This window comes from Trachymyrmex cornetzi, unplaced genomic scaffold, assembly GCF_001594075.2.
Source record: "Trachymyrmex cornetzi isolate Tcor2-1 unplaced genomic scaffold, Tcor1.1 scaffold452, whole genome shotgun sequence".
NCBI classification, from domain to species: Eukaryota; Metazoa; Arthropoda; class Insecta; order Hymenoptera; family Formicidae; genus Trachymyrmex; species Trachymyrmex cornetzi.
In genome coordinates this window covers 162,228-185,061 of record NW_017299312.1, presented here as the reverse complement: position 1 = coordinate 185,061, position 22,834 = coordinate 162,228, and the positions used below count along the sequence as shown (strand labels likewise).

The window sequence follows — 22,834 nt, the reverse complement described above, 5'->3', positions numbered from 1 at the left end:
CAAATGTGCACATAAAACTATTGCACAATGAAAAAAATTATAGGTATAACAACAAAAACATAAAAAATACGTAAAACTTACAAAAAAAATTTACTTTGCAACCCAAAATTCTTAAAATGTGACATTACATGGTTGTTCTTGGCGCAATCTACCAGTCGACTGGGGAGCCGAGGAGGGACTCAAATGCGAGTCGCTGCATGATAGCAGCACAATCTGATAATATTGCATTTACGAAATATCGCAATGGTTCATAGTGTACTATTGGTTCACTGTTGGACTACCTACCCTATACGTTTTTACCGCTCAGATATACTCATGACCTGCATGAGTGCAATCCGTTTTAACCACTCATTTTTACGGAAAAGTTCCTGTTTGCGACCTAAAAACAGAGTCATACTCACTGAGTAAAATGCACGTTTTCACCACTCAAATTAACCATTCGTGCGGGCTAAAAACGGGCGAAAAACGGTGAAAAATTTTTATAAGGGATGTGTTCTTCCAATGCGTGATCGGATGGGGCACAGATTCATATTTATGCATGATAATGCCCGTTGCCATACTGCATTTATTACACAAACGTTTCTTAGAAAAAATCGTGTTAACATTTTGAACCACCAGCCGATGGGCCCGGACCTCAAACCGATTGAGCATGACTGGGATATGCTTGAGCGTCGATTGCGACGACATTATCTACGAATACAAACATTAAAACAATTAATAGAAGCATTCCGTCAAGTTTGGCATCAAATTCCGCAAGCAGCGATTCGGCGGTGCATAAACATGCAACAACGGTTAAGAGACGTAATTTATAATAAAGGCAGCAATACCTCATATTAAAATTTAATTTTTTCATTTACACACACGGGCGTGCACACAAGCAGCATACATACACGCACACAACACAAGAAGCGTAAATCCGAGTGTGCAACCTCCACATGATACGCATCGGATAACGCTAATGCCAGCGGTGTGATCGCATGCTGCGATATAAGATTAAATTCAAATCAGCAAATGTCGTCTTGCCCAAAATCGTAACTTCGAACATGAAGGACATTAGTTTTAAAATATCGCAACTGTTTATGAGTCTCGTTGAAATCAGTAAACTCTAAAGTGTAAAATTACGTTAATATCATAGGGTTTCTCTCTCTTTTTTATCAGAATAGATCGAATTGAATAAAAACAGATAATTGTCTCAGTTTTCAACTTTACCTTTCACTTAAGTTTTTACATAAAAAGCTTATCTGTGTCTAAAAATTGATAAAAGCATGTTAAAGAGAAAACTTTGAACTTTTTTTTGCTTTTTTTAAAAATGCCGTACGTCACTCCGTTCGTCTTTTATGAGCAGTCAAAGTCAAAGGGATCATTTTTACTTCAATGTTGAATAACTCGGTAAAAAAAATCCTACAGAGGTAAAAAAAAGTAAATTAAAGATAAAGGATCACGCTTTCGAAAGCTGTGAATTGTATTTGTGCCCGACTTCTCATTCACGGCATGAAATTGTGCAAAGTTTACAAAAAATTTTGACATTTTACGGATCTTCCTTTATAATCATGTAGTTCCGTAAAAATCAACCGGATCGTTATTTCATTATACAGGTTTGGAAAGTAGAGATGTCAAGCTACAAAATACCTTTTTTAAAATCTCAGTTTGACCATTTATGTAAAAGTTACACTCCTTTGAAGTTTACCTATTTTTCAAAGGTGTGAGAGGTGATGCTTTAATTTCTGCGCGTAATGTATATTATATACATTATACATTGAATATATTGTATTTTTTTGTATGTGGTATATTACCCCCATGGTGGCATATTACCCATTTTTAGCACTTTATTTTTAATAACAAAAAACGAATATATTCGATTCCAATTATACACAAATCATAGATAAAGGATGAAAGAAAAAGATCAGTAAAGTAATTTAAATTGAACAAATAATTATTCAAAAATCTAATTTCGCTTAAGTGTGGCGTATTCCCCCGACTTACCTTACTAAATATCGCCGAATATTAGTTTTGAATAATTTTTTACTCAAGTACTATCAACTTTACAGAAAAACAGCAAGAGACAAAAATTATTTATTTTCTTCTCATAAAGCTCTAAGAATTTTTTATCAACTTTTTTGTGCTGCATTTTTTTAGTGTAACTATTTTTACCAATATGAAAAAATGCGGTAAACTAAAAAATTCTGAAAAAATTCTCAGAACTCTGTGAGAAGAAAATAAACAATTTTTGTCATTTGTTGTTTCTCTGTAAAGTTGATAGTACTTGAGTAAAAAATTATTGAATATTCGACGATTTTTAGTAATTAATATCTTGTTAACTGCGAAAATTATAAAATGGTAGAACACATTTCGACTCAGTTTAATCCGCTCTACCCCCTATGCGAGAGTTTTATCATTACTTATCAAACATCTTGTATAAGTATTTGATTAAAATTAAAATTGTATGAAGGCATTGTGAAAAGCAGCTTAATGGACAAAACGCTTTATATGTATGTGTCACATGTACGACTGAAAAAATTTGAAAAGCTGAAATGGTCCCTCTTCGGAACACTATCTCCAAATCTCGGTATCGGCTGCACCAATTTTATTCGGACTGGTCGCAATCGAAAGATACCGATGACATTCTATCTATAATAAAAATGTTTTTAGATTTTTTATTGCGGTTTTAGTTTCTGAGTAATTTTAATATAAAATTTGTTGATGTGAAAACTCCAGATAAAGCTAGTGGTAGCATCACGAATTTGGCAATGGCACGAACATATACGTAATGACATTTACACGTTAGGGTAAATTTTCACGAGCTGCTCAAACCGGCTGTTTCAGCGACAAAAAGAATCATGTGGTCAAAATTGACGAATATCAAACGCCTATTTTGATCACGTGATCCTTTTCAAACCTCGCTGAAACAGCCGGTTTGAGCAGCTCGTGAAAATTTACCCTTAAGCGATTAAGCGACCCGTCAAGCGACCTATTTTATATTTTTATGCACTTGGCGCGCTACCGCGTTGCAACAGTCTATTATCTGTTTATCATTTCATATCTTTATATAGACTGTACATACAAGAAGAGCAATAAATATTGCATTAATAAAGCGCCTACCTTGCACATAAAATTAATACGTTGTTATAAATTCTATATGTATAATATCTATGTCTGGGTTGTCAGAAAGTCTTGAAGACATCTTTTGATAATCTTAAAGACATCTTAAAAATAATTACTTTGAATTAATTATCTCATAAAGAACTTGCGTTATTTGAATATTATGAGCACTAAAAAAGAGTCAACTGCTGTTACAACTTGGTTTCAGTCTTTACTTTGGTGAATGCTATAAAAATTACAAATATATTTTTATAATGTAATATAACGCTGTAAAAAATTTGTTTGTTAAAAATGCGGGAAATACAAATTTAATTCGATTAAGATTTTACGTGCACCAAGAAAATATCACGGATAGAAATACAATTTTCTAAGCTAAACAGATATAAGTTGCGATTATTTTAGCCACGATAAATGCGCAACTTTTGTTCTATCGTACAAATTCTAATCGGTCACTTTCCTCGTTGAAGTTCTTATCGTCGATGATATCTTCAAGATAACAATAGTTTTATTGACAAAAAATTTAAATTGTGATCATATCAAAAATCCATTCATTCATTCATCTTCTGTACGATTCAACATTTTTCAATGTGAATCCCATTTGTATCTTCCACAAGACTAATTTAATTAATTATAAATCATCTCGGTTGCGGGTACGTTTGAGAGGCGGAGGCGAGAGTGGAAGTAGTTAAAACGGTAGCTTCGTTTTTTTTTGTGGGTACGGACGGTACGTGCCGTTCTCTTGACATTTCCACGTTTTGCTCTTGCGCCGCATTTATAGATGCGATTACGATGGAATACGGTGGAGGATTCTCGAATTTGTCCTCGCTGGATGGGTTGATGGTCGTTGACATCTGAGCAGACCTCGATGTTCCCTGAACAGTCATCACAGATGCATAAGACGGTGGTAAATCTGGAGAAGAATGCACCGCATATGCTGACGATCCCGCCTGCAAAATACGAACACGCGGAGACATGAATTTAGCTCCTTTCCTTTGGGACGTTAAGTGCCGCATCTTGTATAAAATTATACTTTCTTTGTACGATTTATAACAGATAGATCTGGAAATTTGTTCTAGAATTTATATCATGAAAATTTATTGTTTAAATTTCTGGAGTGGACTTTTACTCTAAAGAGTAGCTTAATTTTCAATCTTTAAGAGTGAGATTCACTCTAAAAAAAGTTTTAAAGAGTACGTAACATATACTATAATATTTTCGTATGTAATATTTTTCAAGAATAAAAGTGAAATCACACACGGTGCGGAATAGAGAATGCGTCATCGAAGCAACCAATCAGCGCTATTCCGCACTTTTCCGTCACGGAAGTTTTGTGTGTTGTGTTCACATGGTGCGTCAAAGATGCATCCAGGATGAACATAATTTAAACATTACTGACTTTTTTTACGTTAATAATTTACTTATTAAAATGAAATATAATTTACAAATTAAAAAACAATTATCACTGGTTAGTATTTAATATTTTATAATTAATATTGTATTTACAATCTTCTAACAATTTTTTGAACTGCTTTAACGCATTTATTATCATTTTTCAGCATCATGTAAACAGGGCACGCTGAAATCGCATCTAATGCGTCATTATTTTTTTATCTTGATATCTATATTTACGCACTTAGATTTTGTCATTTTGCTTCATTCGTCTTAACATTACGCGATTCCATAATCATATCAATTAGCATCAAATTATTTTAATTTTTCAAAATACGACAGTTTATTACAAGAACACGGTTTAGGTGACTTTACGATTTAGAACACAATGACGCACTCTGTATTCCGCAAATGCGGAATAACGTTGATTGATTGCTTAAATGACGCATTCTCTATTCCGCAGTCCTATTCCGCACCGTGTGATTTCACCTTAAGACACCCCTGAAAGATATTTAAAAATTCAAAATCAATCGGTCGAAAATAATAAATTAGTACCTGTCTGCGATTGGCAGTAATGTCCGAGATAGTCCGAATTGCCGCTCTTTGTTGCTCGATCAGAATTCTCGCGTGAGTTCTTTTCACGGTGTAAACGGTATATCCGCAAACCAGGAAGAAAAGTAGCGTCAATATTACCAAAACAACCCACATGTGCTCCCATTGCAGTAATATCGAGGCTATCATCGCCGTTGTTACCCATGCGACCAGAATAGTAGCCAGCATGCGGCCGGAGCAATCCGCATCCTGAATAAGTCGCATTATAGATATATGTACAGCTTTCGAGTCACGTGGATTTACCCCGTCTAATTGTAAGACGAAACGCGTGCTTGAGGTGTCTAGTTTTACTCCCTCGATAGTAGCGGTTCTGTGCTTTCGTAGCAACGATTAACAATAAGCAGCTTAAACAAAGAGTCCAAGATCTCGACAGCGATCGGCGAACGAACGCTGATAATCACCGCCGATTAGAAGTGTAAAATTATCGTATCAAATTGTAATGGATAATCGGCGAGCGAATATTAAATTATCAGTAAGGCGGTATACATACCAACAGGATCAGAAAAAACATCTTGGATATGAGACAGTCGGAGAGGGAAATTTCCTCCTCACAGTAGTTATTAATCTACACGGCTTATCGCAAGTGTATACTACTTATTTACGATGATAAATGATCCCGGAGTTGATACACGAAGTGTCGCTTTTCACATCTCATTCGTATCTTCTTGACGTGGATGTATTTTTAGAAAACTTGATTTTTAAGGCAATATATTAATAGTCGGTAATACAATCGAATTTTTGTGTACTGAACCTGTACAGATTTGTAAAGCATCGTATACTGTTCGAAGCAAGGTGTTCATATTGTTTTACAGCGTACTAACGTTGCGTAACGGATCAGCGATATCTGAACGCAAACGAAAGTATTTAGACTCGTATCAACCCATCATTTATCCAGACGCTTCTGTTCCGAACGCTTGAATTTGTTCCATTGAAACAAAACACTAGTACATATACGAGTCTCAGTGAGAAATCCAACTCAGTCCTTGATGCAATTTCCTGCGGGTTGCATAACACATGCAAATTTACGAGCGATAAGAAGTACTGGAAAATTATTTTAACGGTTAGGATGGTAGAGTAAGTTCTGACTAGAGTCCTATAACAGAGATTGGCCACAAGTGATTTTATCAAAGTGATTTTATCACTTGGAGAAGAAAAGGTACGTAGTACTTCTTTCCTGTCTTTAACTTATACTATCTCATTTTATAACTTAATCCTTAGTACACACGATTGGATCATTCCTGCACATTTTTTTCTTCGAAAAACTAGAAGCATCAAGTAATTAGTTACAACATTTTTTTTTAAATACACACAACCTTACAAATATTTTCTAAAGATGTTAAAGTATATGCAAAAATCGCTCAATAATTTTTGTATATTTGTTAAAGTAATAAAAATTAACCCGGGAATGACCCATCGTGTGTACTAAGGATCGGAAAATCATTGTGGGTACTAAAGGTTAATTAAAATTATAGAATGAAATATAGTATAAGTTAGAATGAGATAGTATATATACGGGGAAAAAGTAGAATATACTTTTCTCTGTCAGATTCTGTTACAGGGTCTCTCGTCAATCGTGGTGAATGTTTATTAGAATCAGACGGTGAGATCGCGAACGAAATATGTATTTGTCACTCGATCGCGTACCTTGTATGTCGATCATACATTAAAAACTTGCGATTACTCTCGATCACTCTCGATACGATATGACTATCACCCGGTGCATTGTAACGAAGAATGCTTGCGTTCGTTGTAATGAAACTGCAGTTCCAAGTAGAATTATTGAGGCAGTTTTAGCGTTAAAAACTGAAAAACAATAAGTTTCTACCTTTACGACGACTTAACGATAACTACCCGATAAGCGAATGCAGACCCCCTCAATGCCGTTCAGCGCGGTTATCATCCAACAATGACGTGTACCATTTTAACGCAGATAACGAGATGATATGCATAAACAGTTTAAATTTTCTAAAGTATGAAAAAGTTACCTTCTACAATAGAACACATTAGATAGGTCATATACGGAATACACGGAGTGTATATATAAATATATATAAGTATATATAAAATAACATAATCATGATTACGTTTGTGATATATCAAAGATCGTGTCGATGTAAATTTATAGCAGCAGGTACAATGTAATTTTCGCCATTTGCTATATATTCTACATTGCGATATATTTTACAATCCGAATATCAGTCGCTGTTTCAAAGTTGTCCGTATTGGAAAAGATAGTTCGCATATTATTTATGGTAGGTTGCGCGATATCAACGCAGTTTTCTTATCTTGTGTTCTCACAAGTACGGTAATGCCCAAAAAGCCAGCTTGGAGTTTACCTTTAAGAATGACAGAACGAACGAGAGATGTTGCTTTTATTCAACGCATCATCCGTTCGACATTAAGTCTCTTTGTTAAGAAAAAAATACATCGAAACATTTTTCACATACAATGTGCGTGTCCTAACAAATTAATCTACGAAATGTACAAAAAAATTCAACGCTCAGTTACATATCACAATTGTTAATCATATTAAAAAAAAGATGCGTATAATGTCAATCAGGGTCCAAATAAATTATTGATTCTCGATAAAAGTTTAACATTCGCCGGCGATTGCGTTAAAAATAATTATGTTTTTATACTCGTATATAAAAAAAAGAAATATAATAATAATGATGATGATGATGATGATAATCATTTGGACCGTGATTAAGATCTTTTCTTTTTGTACCATTTTTCTCTTCTCCGTTCTTCAGTCTGTTATTTTTATGCGTTTAACCACTCCCTAAATATAAAATGATAAGATCTATGTCAATGCCGGGTCCGTTTGACATATATTAATGTGCCGCGAATACGATATCGCGCTAATTTCTTATTTCTAAGTGAAGACGATGAAGATACTAATAGGTAGTAACTCTAAGTAAAATTGTTTACAAATTTTCTAGAACATGCCAAATATACACGTCCTACCTTCATTGTTCAGAAAAAGTGGGCCACGACATCATGTCGCGTTGAGTCGCTCGACTAATAGAGAACGAATCGTTTGAGCAATTATAACGAAAGTCGTTTTCCTCAATTGTACAAAAATTCGTGGATGTAGATGTCGAATAGAAGGAACAGGATCGAATTAATGGCATTCGATAGAAGATGATAGACCCTTGTTTAGGGCAGTAATCGCGGATTGAAACGTCCCATGTGAAGTATTATGCCGGAAAGGTTGTGTCGAACAAAATATAAGAAGGGCCTGTCGAGCTTCAACCTCGATTTCTCCAACGATCCCGAGAGCTGTCTTTCCTCTCTGTAGAATCCGTACAGAACCGTGCGCGATTGGTCTGTGTAAGAATCTATATTGTCCTCTTGCGGCAACGTGCCGTATCTCATTGTATTCTCCTCAGCAGTGTTTCCGAAATTATCGTCCTCCGTTCGTCGTTCAACATTTCTTCTTAATGGACTCGCGGGATACGTTTCCACGTGATGTCGGCCGTTAAGAATATTCTCGTCGCCACAGGTGCTGAATAAATTCATCTGCGAAAAAAATTCATGATTATAAGCAGCGTTATCGTATGTATTGGGGGTATCGAACAGACAAATGTATGTACCTGTAACACGTCGGCTAAGTAAAGACGGTGACCTACGCCGTTGATACCCTTAAAATCGGCGTTGCCCGAGAAGAGCTCATCAAGGCCCATCCTCTTCAAGGCGGCAGTTGCATTGACAACGGATCTATGACTGAATTTAGGCACCTGCAGCTCGAGACCGTGTCTCGGTATGAGAACCTTGAGGAGCTTGTTCCAGGCTCCGTCGCGAAACGCGCTTCTGACGAGGCGCTGCTCCAGACGATCCAGGGTATCGCCAGGTGCGGTGTGACCCTGTTGACCCGGCAACACGAAGATCGTCGAAACCAATTTGTCGCTGCCTCCAAGAGCGATCGCCGTGGCATCGATGCTAGGTTCATAGCCAGCTAAGACACCCGATCGCCAAGTCGTAGCTGGGACCGGTACGAGTTTCCTTTGTCTCACAGCCGGCGAAACGGCAAAGTACAGCTCGCCGTCCCTACCAACGGAACTTGTCAGACTGCTATTACAATCTGTCTGAAATACATTAGCGGAGAGCGCCGCCAAAGGTGATCTGAGCGGCACCGTGTTCGTCTTAACAAAGTCCTTGATTCTGCCGCCAGTCTGCTTCCTAACCAGCAGATTCGTTCTTCTGCGCACAAGATCGCTAATGGTGGCGAAGTTCACTTCGGTCACGAGGCCCTCGTAGAATTGCTGGGCCTGCTCCTTGTAGAAGGGCATAAGTTTCCTGACCTTCATCTTGTCAGCGAACAGCTCGCGGACAAAGGCAGCGTTTGCGATACCTTGGCCACGAGCTAAACCTACTGCGTCGGTTATGTTTTGGAAGACCAAATGTGGATTGAACGTGGCCACGTCGTCCAAACCGAGTACCTCGTTCATCTGATCGGACGTCGGACCGCGAGCACCCAGGAAGATCATCGCTAGTAAGCTGGTCATACCGAACGGCGAGAGTGCCAACGATCTCGCGGTGCTCAGACCCTTATTAGTGGCTACCCAGAAATTGAAGGCCAACTCGTTGCATAACTTGGCGAAATTTACAATATCGGCGCTGGTATGTCTTATGGTAGCGTCTAAGCCGCTACCACTCTGAGACGCGTCCAACGGTAGGAATTGCGTCGAGGATTGTGATTGTTCTTGCTGATGTGCCGGCGCTTCGACTCCTGGAGAACGAACGTGGATGCTGTCGTTGGAATTCGAATTGGAAGGCGGTATTGACGTCTGGGCGTGATTGACTGGTTTCCTCTGCAGCGGCTTCGGCAATTTCGGCGGCTTTGGAAGCTTCGATATGGCCAGTGAAGCCTGTTGCGATATAAGCGTCCACTTGTCCTCCGCGTTTACATCGGCATCAGTCTTCGTGACGTCGGGCTTCTCCGACGGTTTGTAATCAGGTCTCGACGTTTGACGGACCGGAACACTCGACGGTGACGTCGACGCTTGCAAACGTATTACGTCCGGCTTCGGCGAACTCTCGGAATGTTTCAAAGAGGCAGTCTTGCTCTCCGTGTTATTCGAATCCTCGTCGTTCTGTATTGATGCGTTGGCCGTTGACGTGGTCTGCGTCACATTTTTGTCAATCTGACTTGACGTATTATTGACAGGATTATCAGGAAGCCGAGAAATATTCTCCTTATTTACATTTGCATCGTTCGTTGAGTCTTGCGTTATTTTGATTGAGCTATTGGTATGCTCTTTAATTGATACAGAAGAAGATTCATTGTTCTTATTATCCTCTTTACTCTGAATATTATCTTTGTTCTTGTAGCCAGCTGTACTAGTAACGTGATTTGAATTCTGTGAAAATGCAGGATCGGTAGAATTTCTATTTGACACGATAGCATCAGACGTAACATTCAAAACAGAGATGTCCATTGTAACGTCACTATATGCTTGTGAGCTCGACTCGGAGCTCGAATCGTTAATAGAGTGAAGCACTACGGTCTCCTTCATTATTGACGAAGCATTTGCGAAGGAACCGTTCTTTTCGTTTAATGCTTCTATTTTTGGACTGCTTTCCACGTGTCCCGAGTTTTTGGTATCATTCGCAACTTTTACGGATAACTGATTAGATAGTTCGGGACTTAAATCTGTCCTCACAATAGGTGCTTCAGTCGGTTTTATCTTCTCCTTTATTTCCGTTTTCTTCTGATTGTTATTTGTATTAAGCGTCGTTTTGTTGACGCCTGGCGATCGAATACCAACATCTATCGTTGTCGTCGTTGTCGTCGTCGTCGTCTGTTCAGGAATTACGCTAACGATTCCCACGGTTGTTGCATTCTGCTTAATAGCAACCTTTGATTCACCATTGACATTTGTGAATTTATTTGCTGGCGATGATAAAGATGCTTTCGTGGAATCGTCTATTCTCTCGTTACTGCTTAACAATTTAATCGGTTCTAGAGTATCACTCGACTCTTTGATCTGCGTTGAAGTACTGTAAATTAATGTACCGTTTCGAACTGGATCCGTTAATATCTCTTGTGTCGATTGCGTAACGTTTCTTTCCGTTTCATGTAATTCAGTGACGTTTTCGATTTTTTCTTTCTCGATGATCGATAAATTCGATACATTCGTCGTTGGAAATCCGGCGATAAGGCCACTTGCAATATCGCCAGCTATTTCACCAACGAAACTCGATATGTTATCAGGTAAATCAATCGGTTTTATCGTGGGAGTGCTGGACGGTAGTGGCACGATACTTATTACTTTGTCAATGGCAGACACTGGATCGCTTAAATTCAAATTCGCGAGAGTGTTGTCAAAATTTTCATTAGTTGTCGTAGGCTTATTTGAAGATAAATTTGTGTCAATCGACGCGGTTGTTGATTGCGTTTTGGTTGTATCAGACGCAACTGCTTTAGTATCAGTTAAATTCAAAAATGAAGTAGTCGAAGTCTTTTCTGATATAATTCTTTCAGTGATACTTCCAAGAGTCGTGGGACTTTCAGTCTGACTTATCGGCAAAGAAGCGGCTGTAGCATGTGTCTTTTCGAGCTGCACGAACGAAGATGCTGCTGTTGATCCCGAAACCTCTACGTGGATTTGAGTCGATTTAAGTCCAGTTGGTGTTGTAGGTAAATTATTGCTTGTTATTCTATCACTCGTCGTTCCGACTCTAATCGATGTCGTCGCTTTAATCCGAGAATTCTCGGAAATGCTGCTCGTGCTTGATTCTCTGTCCACTGTGTTGACAGGCCGATAAGTGATGGAATAGTCAAACTTGGTAGTAGTGTCTCGCAACGGAATTTCGGTAGTAAAAGTTGCATAAGTTTGCGTATTAATGATAGGTCTGATATTCTTTTCGTTTACTTCGGACACGTTACGCCTCTGTTCGTAATTAATATTCATGATCGGTATCTCTGGCGTTTCGTTCGATGGGGACGAGAGGGGCAGGACAGGTGGTTTCACTTCCGAAACTTGATTTATTACACTTGAAAAAGAATCGATTAACTGCGTGGGTAACGGTTCTATCGAGGATTGAATGTCGGTCGGTAGAGGATTAAAATAAGTCGATGTAACCGGGCTTGATGACTCTTTCGTAACCGTTGAGAAGCCTTCGCTGAGATAATGATGCAACGTCGAGACGGTCGGGACCTTGATTCTCGTAACGGAAGCGAGCGTAGACGGTGAGTGCAACGCGTTAGATGCCTCCTCGGGTTTCGGAGATGCGTGGGAAATCGGCACTAGGGTAGCGAGGGTATTGGTTTGTGGGATTATTATGTCATTGTATGTCCCGTTCGTTTGAGATTCTTTCGTAACGCTAGATGCGAATGAAGAATCGTCGGATACCTTCGTATTGTTCTTGCTCAGTATAAGAATGTAACTGGCGTTCGAGGGAGAGATCTTGTCAGTCGTCAACTCGCTGGACCCACTGTGCGTTACGGTCTGTTTCGTGGAGGAGGAATGCGTTGATACTCCTGGCGTGGTCATCGAGTAGGTTCCCGAGGTTTCCATCCCTTGACTGACTTTGCTATTAGTAGTATTAGTAGTCGTCTGCTTCGTGATACTTACGGGATACATGTCTAAGCTCGTTAGTTGCGGGAACGTCGTTTCTTCAGGTACCTCTGACAGAGTTAATTCGATATATTGTTCCGTTTGACTTTCCTCGGTCTGAGCAGACAGCTGGATAGTCGAACTCGCGGCACTGCTATCAGCTGTAGACGGATCGGTCTGACTTTCCTTAATCCCAGCACTCTCGACCGGAATCACGCTGACTATTTGGAAGACGGGACTTTCGGTAACGGCGGATTGTAACGTGGACAACTTTTGTTCCGTTAGGGTAATAACTGGAACTGGAATCATCGGTTTCTCGGTAGCTGCCGTTTCCTGCGGGTGATGGCCTTGATGAGGTTTTCCCTGCACGTTATTAGTAAAACCAGCGTACGCATTCGTCTGAACGTCCAACGTCGCAGGTTTTTTTGTCGGATGTTTCGATGTCGATTCAGCTTCTATCTTCTCTGTCGTCACTTTATGCGACAATTGACTGGAATCGCTGTTCGGGGGGATCGAATCTGTCTCACCAGATAGAATTGAAGGCAGAATATTGCTCCATTCAACGTTGGCATGTTCCGGAATCTTCGGTATTGAACCCGTTACAGTCGGTGGCTTATCGAGTGCGCTCTTTAACACGTTCTGTACCTTTTGTACCACATCCATGACCTAAAATGCGACGTGGAATGTGTTAAATCTGTAAACGAAGAGGTGTGACTATTCCGTTAGCTCATACCGCTCGTTCTTATTTGTTTCGTTTCTATATCTAAATATAATCTAATATTTTTATAAATCTGTACAACCGATATTATACTCTCTTTTATTAATATTGAATTGTTAGAAACAGCGAAACAAGAAATTTGCGCGAAAAATATTTATTTAAAATGAAAATATGTAACATGATTAGTAAAATAAATTTGAAACCTGAATTCATAAAAAAGTGCAAACATAATACGATGTTTATACAGATTTGTTATACTTCGCCTTAAAGTTAATTAATTATTTAAATTAATAAAAGTGCGAAAGTTCTGAGCCCGGATCTATAATAGATTTTTAAACCTTAAGTCAGAAAAAATGGACGAATCATAATCAATTATTCTCTTCGCATTCGACTGTAATTGGTCAATTTTTTACGGTTTAAGGCTTAAAACACCTATTGTAGATTCCGACTAATGCAGTTTAGTGCAACAAGAATAAAAAACAGACCTTATGATACTAGATAAGAGACAAAAGACGCGAAACAAGTGACGGTGAACCGACCTTTTTACCGCCCGTCAGGACATCATCGGCTTTTTGAGGCTCCTGTCTGTCCATCGCGATGTGATCCGCCCCACCTGATGCGATAAGACCTTGAATTTCCTGAGCGGTCATCTGCCGCGTAATCATATCGCCCTTGTCGTCGTAAGTATAAAACTGAAACTTGTCGGGCCGCAAAAGTCCGGCCGGAGAGGCGACCAGTTTGTGGCTGGACTGCGTCTCGTTTTTGCCGTTCGGAGGATGATGCGCGCGTCCATCGTGGTTCTGACGGATAATTGTTGAAGTGGCCGTGCTGTAAACGTACGAAGGTACGCCCAGAATATTATCATAGCCCCTGCCATTTCAATGTATTAAATTTTAATTAATCTAAGAATTAACGTAAATTGAACGCAACATCGAGATGTAATAAACGTGCGATACAGACCGGCGGTGTATCTATTCGTTCATTCTCACATGAAGATTTTCTCATTTGCTTCTCAACGAGCTTGTTTCTTGAATTTAAGTAATCCCGATAAAGAAGAACTACGACAACGATGGTGTATCACAACGAGAAATCTACATCGGACTGATAAGAACGAAGATTCAATGCGAGCACGCAATTTTCCTAATTAACTCGCTCGTTAAGATCAGCAGACCGTCTGGCAGCACGGGAACTAAACCACGGTCTCTAATAAGAGTCGACCGTGGTTTTCATTCATCTTCTCTTCCGCATTCTCCATCCTGTCTTTCCCAGACGAGGCGCGATTTTTATCTGAATCTACTGTTCGTTTTATCTCATACATCCCCTTTACATCCCCACGTTAATGGAATCGTGTTGATTACGTTGATGCATTGTTTCGCTGGTACGCGTTGTTCTAAATCAGCATTTACCGCACAGATTTAAATATTTCACGTACGTGTACGCGTGCTACGCGCAATTTAAGCAAAAATTTAATTGGAATCTGTGGCGTGATACTGACCTAGGATCAAACGTATCCGCAGACACGTGCGAATATTCTTTGTGAGCCGGTAAAGCCATACCTAACTGCAGGCTCATCCAAGACACGGTTAATGCCGGCAGTAGCCAGCACAATCGTTGCGACATGATAATTCTTGATTCTCTGAAAACGGAAGCATAATCCGAGCTTGAGAACTGCAGTTACATTCCTGTATAAAGTTCTTGTTTTTTATTTTCTTTAACATTTAACAAATATCCTGAATATCAAAGTCTTTAGAATAAAAAGGTGATTGAAAAATGATTTTTAATCGACACAAATTAAAAGTAACATAACGTCAATGTTATAATGTCGCACTCAACAATATATGAGTGTAATTTGACACATGGCGTTGCATAACAGTTCATTGTTGGGTGCGAAATTATAACATTGACGATACGTTACTTTTAAATAAACATAAATCAACAATAACAACTACGAGCCAAATTTTAATATATTCGAAATTGTTCAGACATTTCGACCTTTTTGTCAGACCATGTTCCCAGTGAGAAATAACAATGGAATCGATTCGACGTCGAAATCATCGAATTGACGTCGAATCGCCGTCGAATCGACATCGATTCCATCGTCATTTCTCACTGGGTTCAGTGTTTACAATGCTTGAAAAATTAAACGCAATAAATTGATTTACTGTATCAGTTGGACATACATATGATTCTAAATTTATAGTTACGCTAACATAATGATGGTCGTAGATTCTTCATGTACTAATGCCATAACAATATAATTCCTTCTCTCTTGTAATTTAATAGTTAATCTTCATCTATATTAATTGTGTTTAGCAATCGCAATTTATGATCCATATTAATAATTGGTTGCAAACCATTTATTGAGTTAGTCGATAAAAGAGTATAAGCACACATTCTGTCAATTATAATATGTTATTTTTAGTTGATGTCGACTGGGTAAACAGTGGAGAGTTTAAAAAAGTGAATAAAATCTAAAGAAAATAAAACGGTTACCAAGATCCGTACAAGTTAGCCAAATAACGCGACACGATAGCGTGAGAATTAAAAGAAACATGGGGGAAGGAAAGAGAGATAGGTCACCGAACCTTCCAATTTTTTTGTTGGTTGTTGTTACATATCGGTAACCGGTTTTACGTTGCCCAGTTATATCTTCAATGCTTCGATTTCAATGCTTAAATCTGAGGGTTGATCTTACAATTAACACGCTTTGGATCCATCAAGATCTCGATATCTCGATAAGATAATCGCGAGTATTAAATCAGGCGTCTAATCTTTCTCTCTCTTTCCTTTCTTCCCACATACCGTAATCTCGAAACATTCGAAAGACGCGCAAAAGTCGACAGGTTGTCGCGCAATTTCTTAAGTTGCACTCACACTTTACAAGCGAAGGTAGACTCCCTGGAAATGTCATTTAATCCCGTCGAGAGGAGACGCGATCCCCGTCAATGACTCCGGTGCAACAACTCGATGATTAGCTGCTCGACACCACAGACGTGACAGTCAGCGAACTCGCGATACTCGGCGATAAAATAAGAGAAAAACGTCGGACGTTTGACGAGTATTTGAGGCGATCCCTCGATGCTCGATTCCCTCGCGCGAGAACGCGCCAGTCGATCCCTTTTCCCCTTTTCTGCTCCTTCGCGTCTGCCTTCTCTGTCTCACTCCTCTCGTTCCCTTCCTCCCCTCTTCGTTAAGGGATCAAGGACGTTTAGCAGTTGAGACTATTTTGCGGTCGACCTTGCTGTCAGACTCGCCGGTGTAGCGACCTCGGCGATGATTACGGAGCGCGTTCCGTAAAACTCCTCCCTTTTCTTATCCGCAGGGCCCTTTCTCGCGTACTTCGCTCCCTCTTATAAGTATATCCGCTCCGCTCCGCTCCGCTACGTGCTCGCGCTTGACACGACTTCGCCGGGCGGTCCTCTTCCTACGCCACTCTCGTCTGCTCCGCTTCTTCTGCCGTCTTGTACCCTGGATAAACACGTACTGCAAGGTAGGATCCTTGGCTGGTACGAGCGCAGCGGAACAAGAAGCAGAAGAGATAAGGAGGAGGGGAAGACCGCACTCCTGGAGGGTAAGACAGAGAAAGGACTCGGCCTCTCTCGCCTCTCCTCTCTCGCGAGAGAGACGTCGCCGTCGCGTCGCGTCGCGTCGCGTCGGATGGACGGAGCGAATTACGCGGAAACAGGTGACCGCGCGATGCACGTACGCAAGCATCTTTTCTATCGAGCGAAGATCGTCTACGATTCCGAGGGTACAATCATTAATTAGAATCGTCTAGAATTTTATCATGTGATTGGATCTTGTTTTCTTCTTCCTGCCCTCCTCCCGCATTGACTTTCGTCCATTCAACATCGCTGCTATGAATCTCACCCGAAGATCTCATCAGCGGAGCGAGAGGAGCTCTGCAAATTTTTATCAAACGACAAACGTATACGTACGTAAGCCAGGCCGACGATTCACGTCGATTAACGGTACATCGACCGAATGAGTCGCGTATGTGACGTATGAAATTGCGAAAGAACTGACGGCGGGTCGTGCGGGGATCAAGGAACGTCGCGAAAACGAGGGATTTGGGGGAAATTCCTCTCATAGAAATTGGATTCGCAATCAACGCTGATTTATTCCGATATCGAGTCGCGCGAAGCGCGCGAGCGCGAGCGCATCTTTCACGATCGAGCCGCATGCAACTCATTCTTTACGCAACTCATTCATAAGCGAATCAATCGCCGTCCGCGGCGGCGGCTCGGTCGAAATAAATTTCGGACAGAGGATCCCCTCTGACTCTCGTCTTCCTCGAACGAGCGGGAGGAGATCGTTATGGTGCGACAATCGCATACAGAAAAAACGAAAAATTTTGCTAAAGTATCTAAAAATTTAGTTATACAGAGTGTCCCTAAAATTCAACATCACCCATCCTGAGCAGGTAGAGCGAACTAAACTGAGTCAAAAAGATTAATCCTCTATCATTTTGTAACTTTCGCAATGATTAACAAAATATTAATTACTAAAAGTCGCTAAATATTGTTCTTCAATAATTTTTTATCAATACTATCAATTACTCAAATCTATCAATTACTCAAATTACTATCAACTTCGCAGAAAATCTGCAAGAGATAAAAATCATTTGTTTTCTTCTCATAGAACACTAAGAATTTTTTCAGAATTTTTTATTAACTTTTTAATACTGCATTTTCTTATTTTTACTACCATGAGAAAATAAGGTATTAAAAAATTCTGAAAAAATTCTCAGAACTTTATAAGAAGAAAATTAACAATTTTTATCTCTTGCTGTTTTTCTGTAAAATTGATATAGTATTTGAGTAAAAAATTATTGAAAACTAATATTTAGCGATTTTTAATATAATTAATATCTCGTTAAACCATTGCAAAAATTGCAAAATAATAGAGGACTTTTCGGCTTAGGTTAGTCTAAGGTCTGCTCTGCCTACTCAGGATGGATGATGCTGAATTTTAGAGGCACCCTGTATATAGATACAGATTTTAAAATAAATTTTTTGGATTATCAAAATAATTATGTAACACGCTCACAAATTGATTGCTAAATTACCCAAACTTTATACAGTATCACTCATCATCCCAGAATTCAAAACGAATTCAGTTGTGCCATCAATTCCAAGTTCATTTTTAGACGCAAAAAGAATTCTTTTCAGAATTATTTAGAAAAAGAATTTTTTTTTAGTTTGAAAATGAATTTTAAATTGATGACAACTGAATTCTTTTTGAATTCTTTTTGAACTCTGGGCTATCTGGGATGCTTGAGATTTCTACATAATTATTTCGATGGTTCAACAAAATTATTTTTAGATTTTTATTTAACTAATTTTTATAGAGCGCAAAGATGATTTGGCTAAAAATTTAGCTAGATACAGATCTAAAAATAATTGTATTGGATCATTAAAGTAACAATATAGGACGCTCAAATTGATTGCTAGAATGTTCAAACTTTTTGCAGCACATCGTTCGTTATGCTTGAGATTTCGTAATTATTTTAATGGTTGAACAAAATTATTTTCAGATCTCTATCCGGCTAAATTTTTAGGTAATTCAGCAAAATCGTTCTTTCCGTGTAGAGAAGAAATTATACATGATTGCCGCTCTGAGGTTAGAGCAGAGCGAGGTGAAACCGCGAAAAACGATAGACTTAAGTTTGACAGCGATCGCGCTGTCGGGGAGACGGACGGACTCGCGAGAAACCCGTTTTCTCGCTTCTTCGCGCGACTACGTCTACATGAAGTTTTCTGTGAACGTCGAACACGCGCGGGTTAATAAACAGTCGTCCCACTTGCACGACTGTCCATCCGTAACCCACTGTTTACCAAGACAACGGTACCGCGCCAGGCCGCGCCGGATTAAGGTTTATCCAACGGTTTACCTATCGACAAATTTGACGTCGGACGGGGAGGGAGGAGGGGAGGGAGACCCCCGGGAGGAGCGGCACGGGAAAGGGGAACGCGAGAACGAGCGCCGATATCTTACTCCGTAAATCCGACCTATTTCCTCGACACCGCCGTTCTCACCAGTTCTCAACGTCGCCCCCGGTACGCGCGATGATTATGATCGAGTTCGTAGGTGGACCGATTCGATATCGGTCTTTATCCTGAAATTTCATTTCCGTTCATCGGCAAGAGATCCGTGATTATTTCCAGCTTTCGTCCGATTCTCGTTGCAATTCCGACAATGGGGAACGTATCTCCCTTCGGCGCGTACGCGAACGCGATAACAATCAGGTAGAAACAGGAGAGAAAGAGAGAGAGAGAGAAAAGAAATGCAAGTTCGCCGGTGCACCTACGAGAAATTCTCAGGTGCGTGAGAGATTCTCCAGCGGTATGGCAGAGGTGTCACGCTCGGCTGAGCTAACACGACATTCCAGATTACGTATAAGCCTGGAATCGTTGCTCCCAAGGGAGCATCGTCCTGAAACGGCTGGCGTAATATCGCAGTCTTCTCTGAACACGGCGAATTATAATTGGACCTCATAATAGGAATGTTAATCGACGCGTAAAGTGTCGGGGATCTTTCACGCTTACGCGCGATCGTACCTCGTTTTATATTCAATCGTACGATGCGAGTTGGAAGGATCATCGGGTCGATACTTGGTAATCGTATTTCATCTCTCACACGAGTGCTTTAGGACCGACATATATAATTGATTCTTATATCTAGGACTTAAATACAGTCTCGAAATGTTATAAGCCAATTAAAACTGCGCTTAAATCCACAACCTTGCTTTAAGAAGCCGTAAGCCGTAAGCTGTAAGTTCTAAGTGACGATATATCGATCACAGAACTTATACTTTTAGATTACAATAATGAAAAATATATGGGCAATAAGAGCGTCAATACAGCGCGGAAATTGGTGCGCAATTATATCAAGAATTCAATTAATTTACGTAATATATTGGTCTACCATGTCGATAGAAAAAAATTTCCTTGGGCATTTTAGTTTACTTCAAACTAGTTCAAACCATCTTCAGCAAGTTGTGAAAAATTTCGTCGCAACTAATTGCTTTGTACATTGCACTCTCCAGTTAATATATGGCTTAACAGCGAAGAGACAATTTTGGCACCTCTTAACCTGACAGTAGGGATATACTCATCCTCTGGTCTCACGTAGAATATCTTTCCAACATTGCACACTATTTGCCAAGACATAGACGAGAATTACTTATCTAACATTTATGAACTTTATATTATGAGACATCGACGAAAATTTTCACAATTTGCTGAAGATGGATTAAAGTAAACCGAAACGTCCAAGGAAATTTTTTTGTATCAACATGGTAGACCAATATATTATGTGAATTCAGGGTTGGGTAGTAACCAGTTAAAACGTTGAAAGTTAAAAAAAAAAAGTTAAAAAGTTAATAGCTTTTACGTGATTTTTAAATTTGTTATAATGGATTGACGATGCTTGGATTCGCATGCGATCGTTGTTGGAGATGAGGTGAGTTTCTAGCTTGCATACATTAATTAATTATGCAAATTAATATCCATCTATTCATAAATATTTCGTTGCAATTATTAGCTTGAGTTCCACTATCTGCTCCATTCAGCTAACTGGGTGGCACAACGTTAGATGATGTTGAAGATGGTTGTATCTCATCACATTTCCACTGCGACTGCATTATTGGAGGTCGGAACTACGATTGTGCGAGACGTAGTTCAACAGATTTTAGTGCGATAAGCGGTAATTTTTTATTTCTGAGAATGTGCCTCAAAAAGTGAGCCAAAACATACAAAATTGAACTTGTGATATATTAATATTATATTATTATAATATTAGGTATTAGTTAACATTGCGCAATATAAAATCCAGCGCTGACTCCTAATGTCCATTTGTATTTTTTTGCCGTTATTTTTTAATTGTATTAATTTAAGGAGTCTATAAATTTTGTTTATATATTTCTATACTTGAATTTGTTTAATAACTTTTAATTTAACTTTGTTAATTTTAAATGCATTAATTTAACTTAATTTAGTTGCTTTTAAACTTTAATTTATTAACTTTTTTTAAATTAAAAATTTTTCTATATCTCTCTTAATATGCTGATTTTTTTTCTTTTAAAGTCAAACATTAGAAAATTAATTTAGAAAAAGTTCAATGATTTTATGATGAGAGATGTATAATAAGAGCCACACCATACGGTAGCCAGCTTTTATTGACTAGGTTTTGTCAATTCCCGCTTATATTATTTAAATCATACTAATTTTAGGTATCATAAACGTTATATTTCAACAACATAAATATGAAATGAGCCTTAAATGAAGAATTGGTGTAGAACAGTATGCACATTCGTCCATTTTCTAAATTTTTACGTATATTTTTTGTAACAAATAGTCGATGTAGTCGTAAACATGCATGAGCAATCGTTTCAGAAATTAAAGAAAGTTAGATACAGGTTAAAAAGAAAGAGAAATAATGCAAACATATACCCTTTTCTCTTGTAAAATTTCAACGAAAACGCCTTATATGGTGTGACTCTTATTATATATAAGTAACTTACATGTGAATATAAAATTAAATTTTTCTTTTTTTTTTTGTTTAATTCTGGTATTTAAATTCTAGATGTAGGGAAGCTCACCATGACAGGATAACTTTTACTTTATATAGTTAGTTTGTATTTGCTCTGAGGAAGGCTCAAAAATGAACCGAAACATATAAGCGCGTTTGTTGAATAAAGAAGTTTCAAGCTTCATAAATGTATTATTTGCGCGACGTTTTCTGCGCCTGACTCCTAACGCCCGTATTCTTTCCAATTCTTCGATTTATAAGGAGTCTTGGTTAGTTTGATTTGTTATACGAAATTAAATTTATCTAATAATCTATATTTGTAAGTATTATTTAAAGTAATCTCATTTTAAGAAAAATTAGGACATTCTGATCTTAAAAATAATTTTTTTCAAAATTAACTTTATTTTAAACTTAAGTTAATTCAATCGTAACTTAACTTTTATTAAGTTAATTCTTTATTTAATTTTTTTTTTTAACTTAATTTAATTTTTAAAAAATGTTAACGTACCCAACCCTGTGTGAATTAATTGAATTCTTGATATAATTGCGCATCAATTTTCACGCTCTCATTGTTCATATATTTTTCATTATTGTATTTAAATTTCGAGTGCCCTATATATTTATATTTTTTAAAGTTTTTTTATACTTTTAGACCGTAAGAATTGGATTTTGCTCAATTCGCTTAAGTTTAATGGGCCTTTTACAATAAGCCGCAAGTCAGAACGTCAGAAGTCTTAACCAGTCTTAACCAAGTCGTTCAAGTTGGCTATTGGCCAACTTCACCGATTATGACTTAAGGCCGTTCTACAATAAGTTGCAAACACCCCGTTGCCAGTTGCGGAGTGACAAGTTGCCAGTCACAAGTTGTAAATCATTGCACTTAATCCACATTTGGATGTCGAAAGTTGCGATTTGTATAGAA

At 38.6% G+C, this 22,834-nt stretch overlaps 3 protein-coding genes across 6 annotated transcripts in view; 1 reads left to right on the top strand and 2 right to left on the bottom strand.

Moving 5' to 3' along the window:
* Nucleotides 1–3,370: 3,370 nt before the first annotated feature.
* Nucleotides 3,371–5,659, bottom strand: LOC108764797 (uncharacterized). The gene is made up of 3 exons (XM_018513183.1): nt 5,591–5,659; nt 5,044–5,289; nt 3,371–4,046 (listed from the first exon to the last, which is right to left on the bottom strand). Exons 1-3 carry the CDS (start codon nt 5,609–5,611, stop codon nt 3,735–3,737), a joined length of 579 nt encoding a protein of 192 aa, XP_018368685.1. The 5' UTR covers nt 5,612–5,659; the 3' UTR covers nt 3,371–3,734.
* LOC108764796 (MORN repeat-containing protein 5) overlaps nt 5,483–22,834 on the top strand; it is a 21,207-nt gene continuing 3,855 nt past the window's right edge. Inside the window, exon 1 of one of the 4 annotated variants that reach the window (XM_018513182.1) lies at nt 5,483–5,653. The gene's annotated coding sequence lies outside the window, so the exon portion shown is untranslated. Of the gene's footprint in view, nt 5,654–6,136; nt 6,257–14,001; nt 14,061–14,151; nt 14,225–22,834 lie in introns of those variants that run through there. The other 3 variants (XM_018513178.1, XM_018513180.1, XM_018513179.1) reach the window with 3 other exon arrangements.
* Nucleotides 8,032–16,846, bottom strand: LOC108764795 (mucin-17). Its single transcript, XM_018513177.1, has 5 exons — nt 16,255–16,846; nt 14,876–15,016; nt 13,920–14,208; nt 8,697–13,328; nt 8,032–8,622 (listed from the first exon to the last, which is right to left on the bottom strand). The coding sequence occupies exons 2-5, from the start codon at nt 14,998–15,000 to the stop codon at nt 8,260–8,262; spliced, it is 5,409 nt and encodes a 1,802-aa protein (XP_018368679.1). The 5' UTR covers nt 15,001–15,016; nt 16,255–16,846; the 3' UTR covers nt 8,032–8,259.

Excerpts from the sequence above, each read along its gene's own strand:
- LOC108764797 (XM_018513183.1), bottom strand. The coding sequence starts at position 5,611 with ATGTTTTTTCTGATCCTGTTG. Across the intron at positions 5,290-5,590 it reads TGTTTTTTCTGATCCTGTTG|GATGCGGATTGCTCCGGCCG; the intron begins GTATGTATACCG and ends CGACTTATTCAG. Across the intron at positions 4,047-5,043 it reads TTACTGCCAATCGCAGACAG|GCGGGATCGTCAGCATATGC; the intron begins GTACTAATTTAT and ends CGTATTTTGCAG.
- LOC108764795 (XM_018513177.1), bottom strand. The coding sequence starts at position 15,000 with ATGTCGCAACGATTGTGCTGGCTACTGCCGGCATTAACCGTGTCTTGG. Across the intron at positions 14,209-14,875 it reads GCGGATACGTTTGATCCTAG|CACGGCCACTTCAACAATTA; the intron begins GTCAGTATCACG and ends GTACGTTTACAG. Across the intron at positions 8,623-8,696 it reads ACTTAGCCGACGTGTTACAG|ATGAATTTATTCAGCACCTG; the intron begins GTACATACATTT and ends TTTTTTTCGCAG.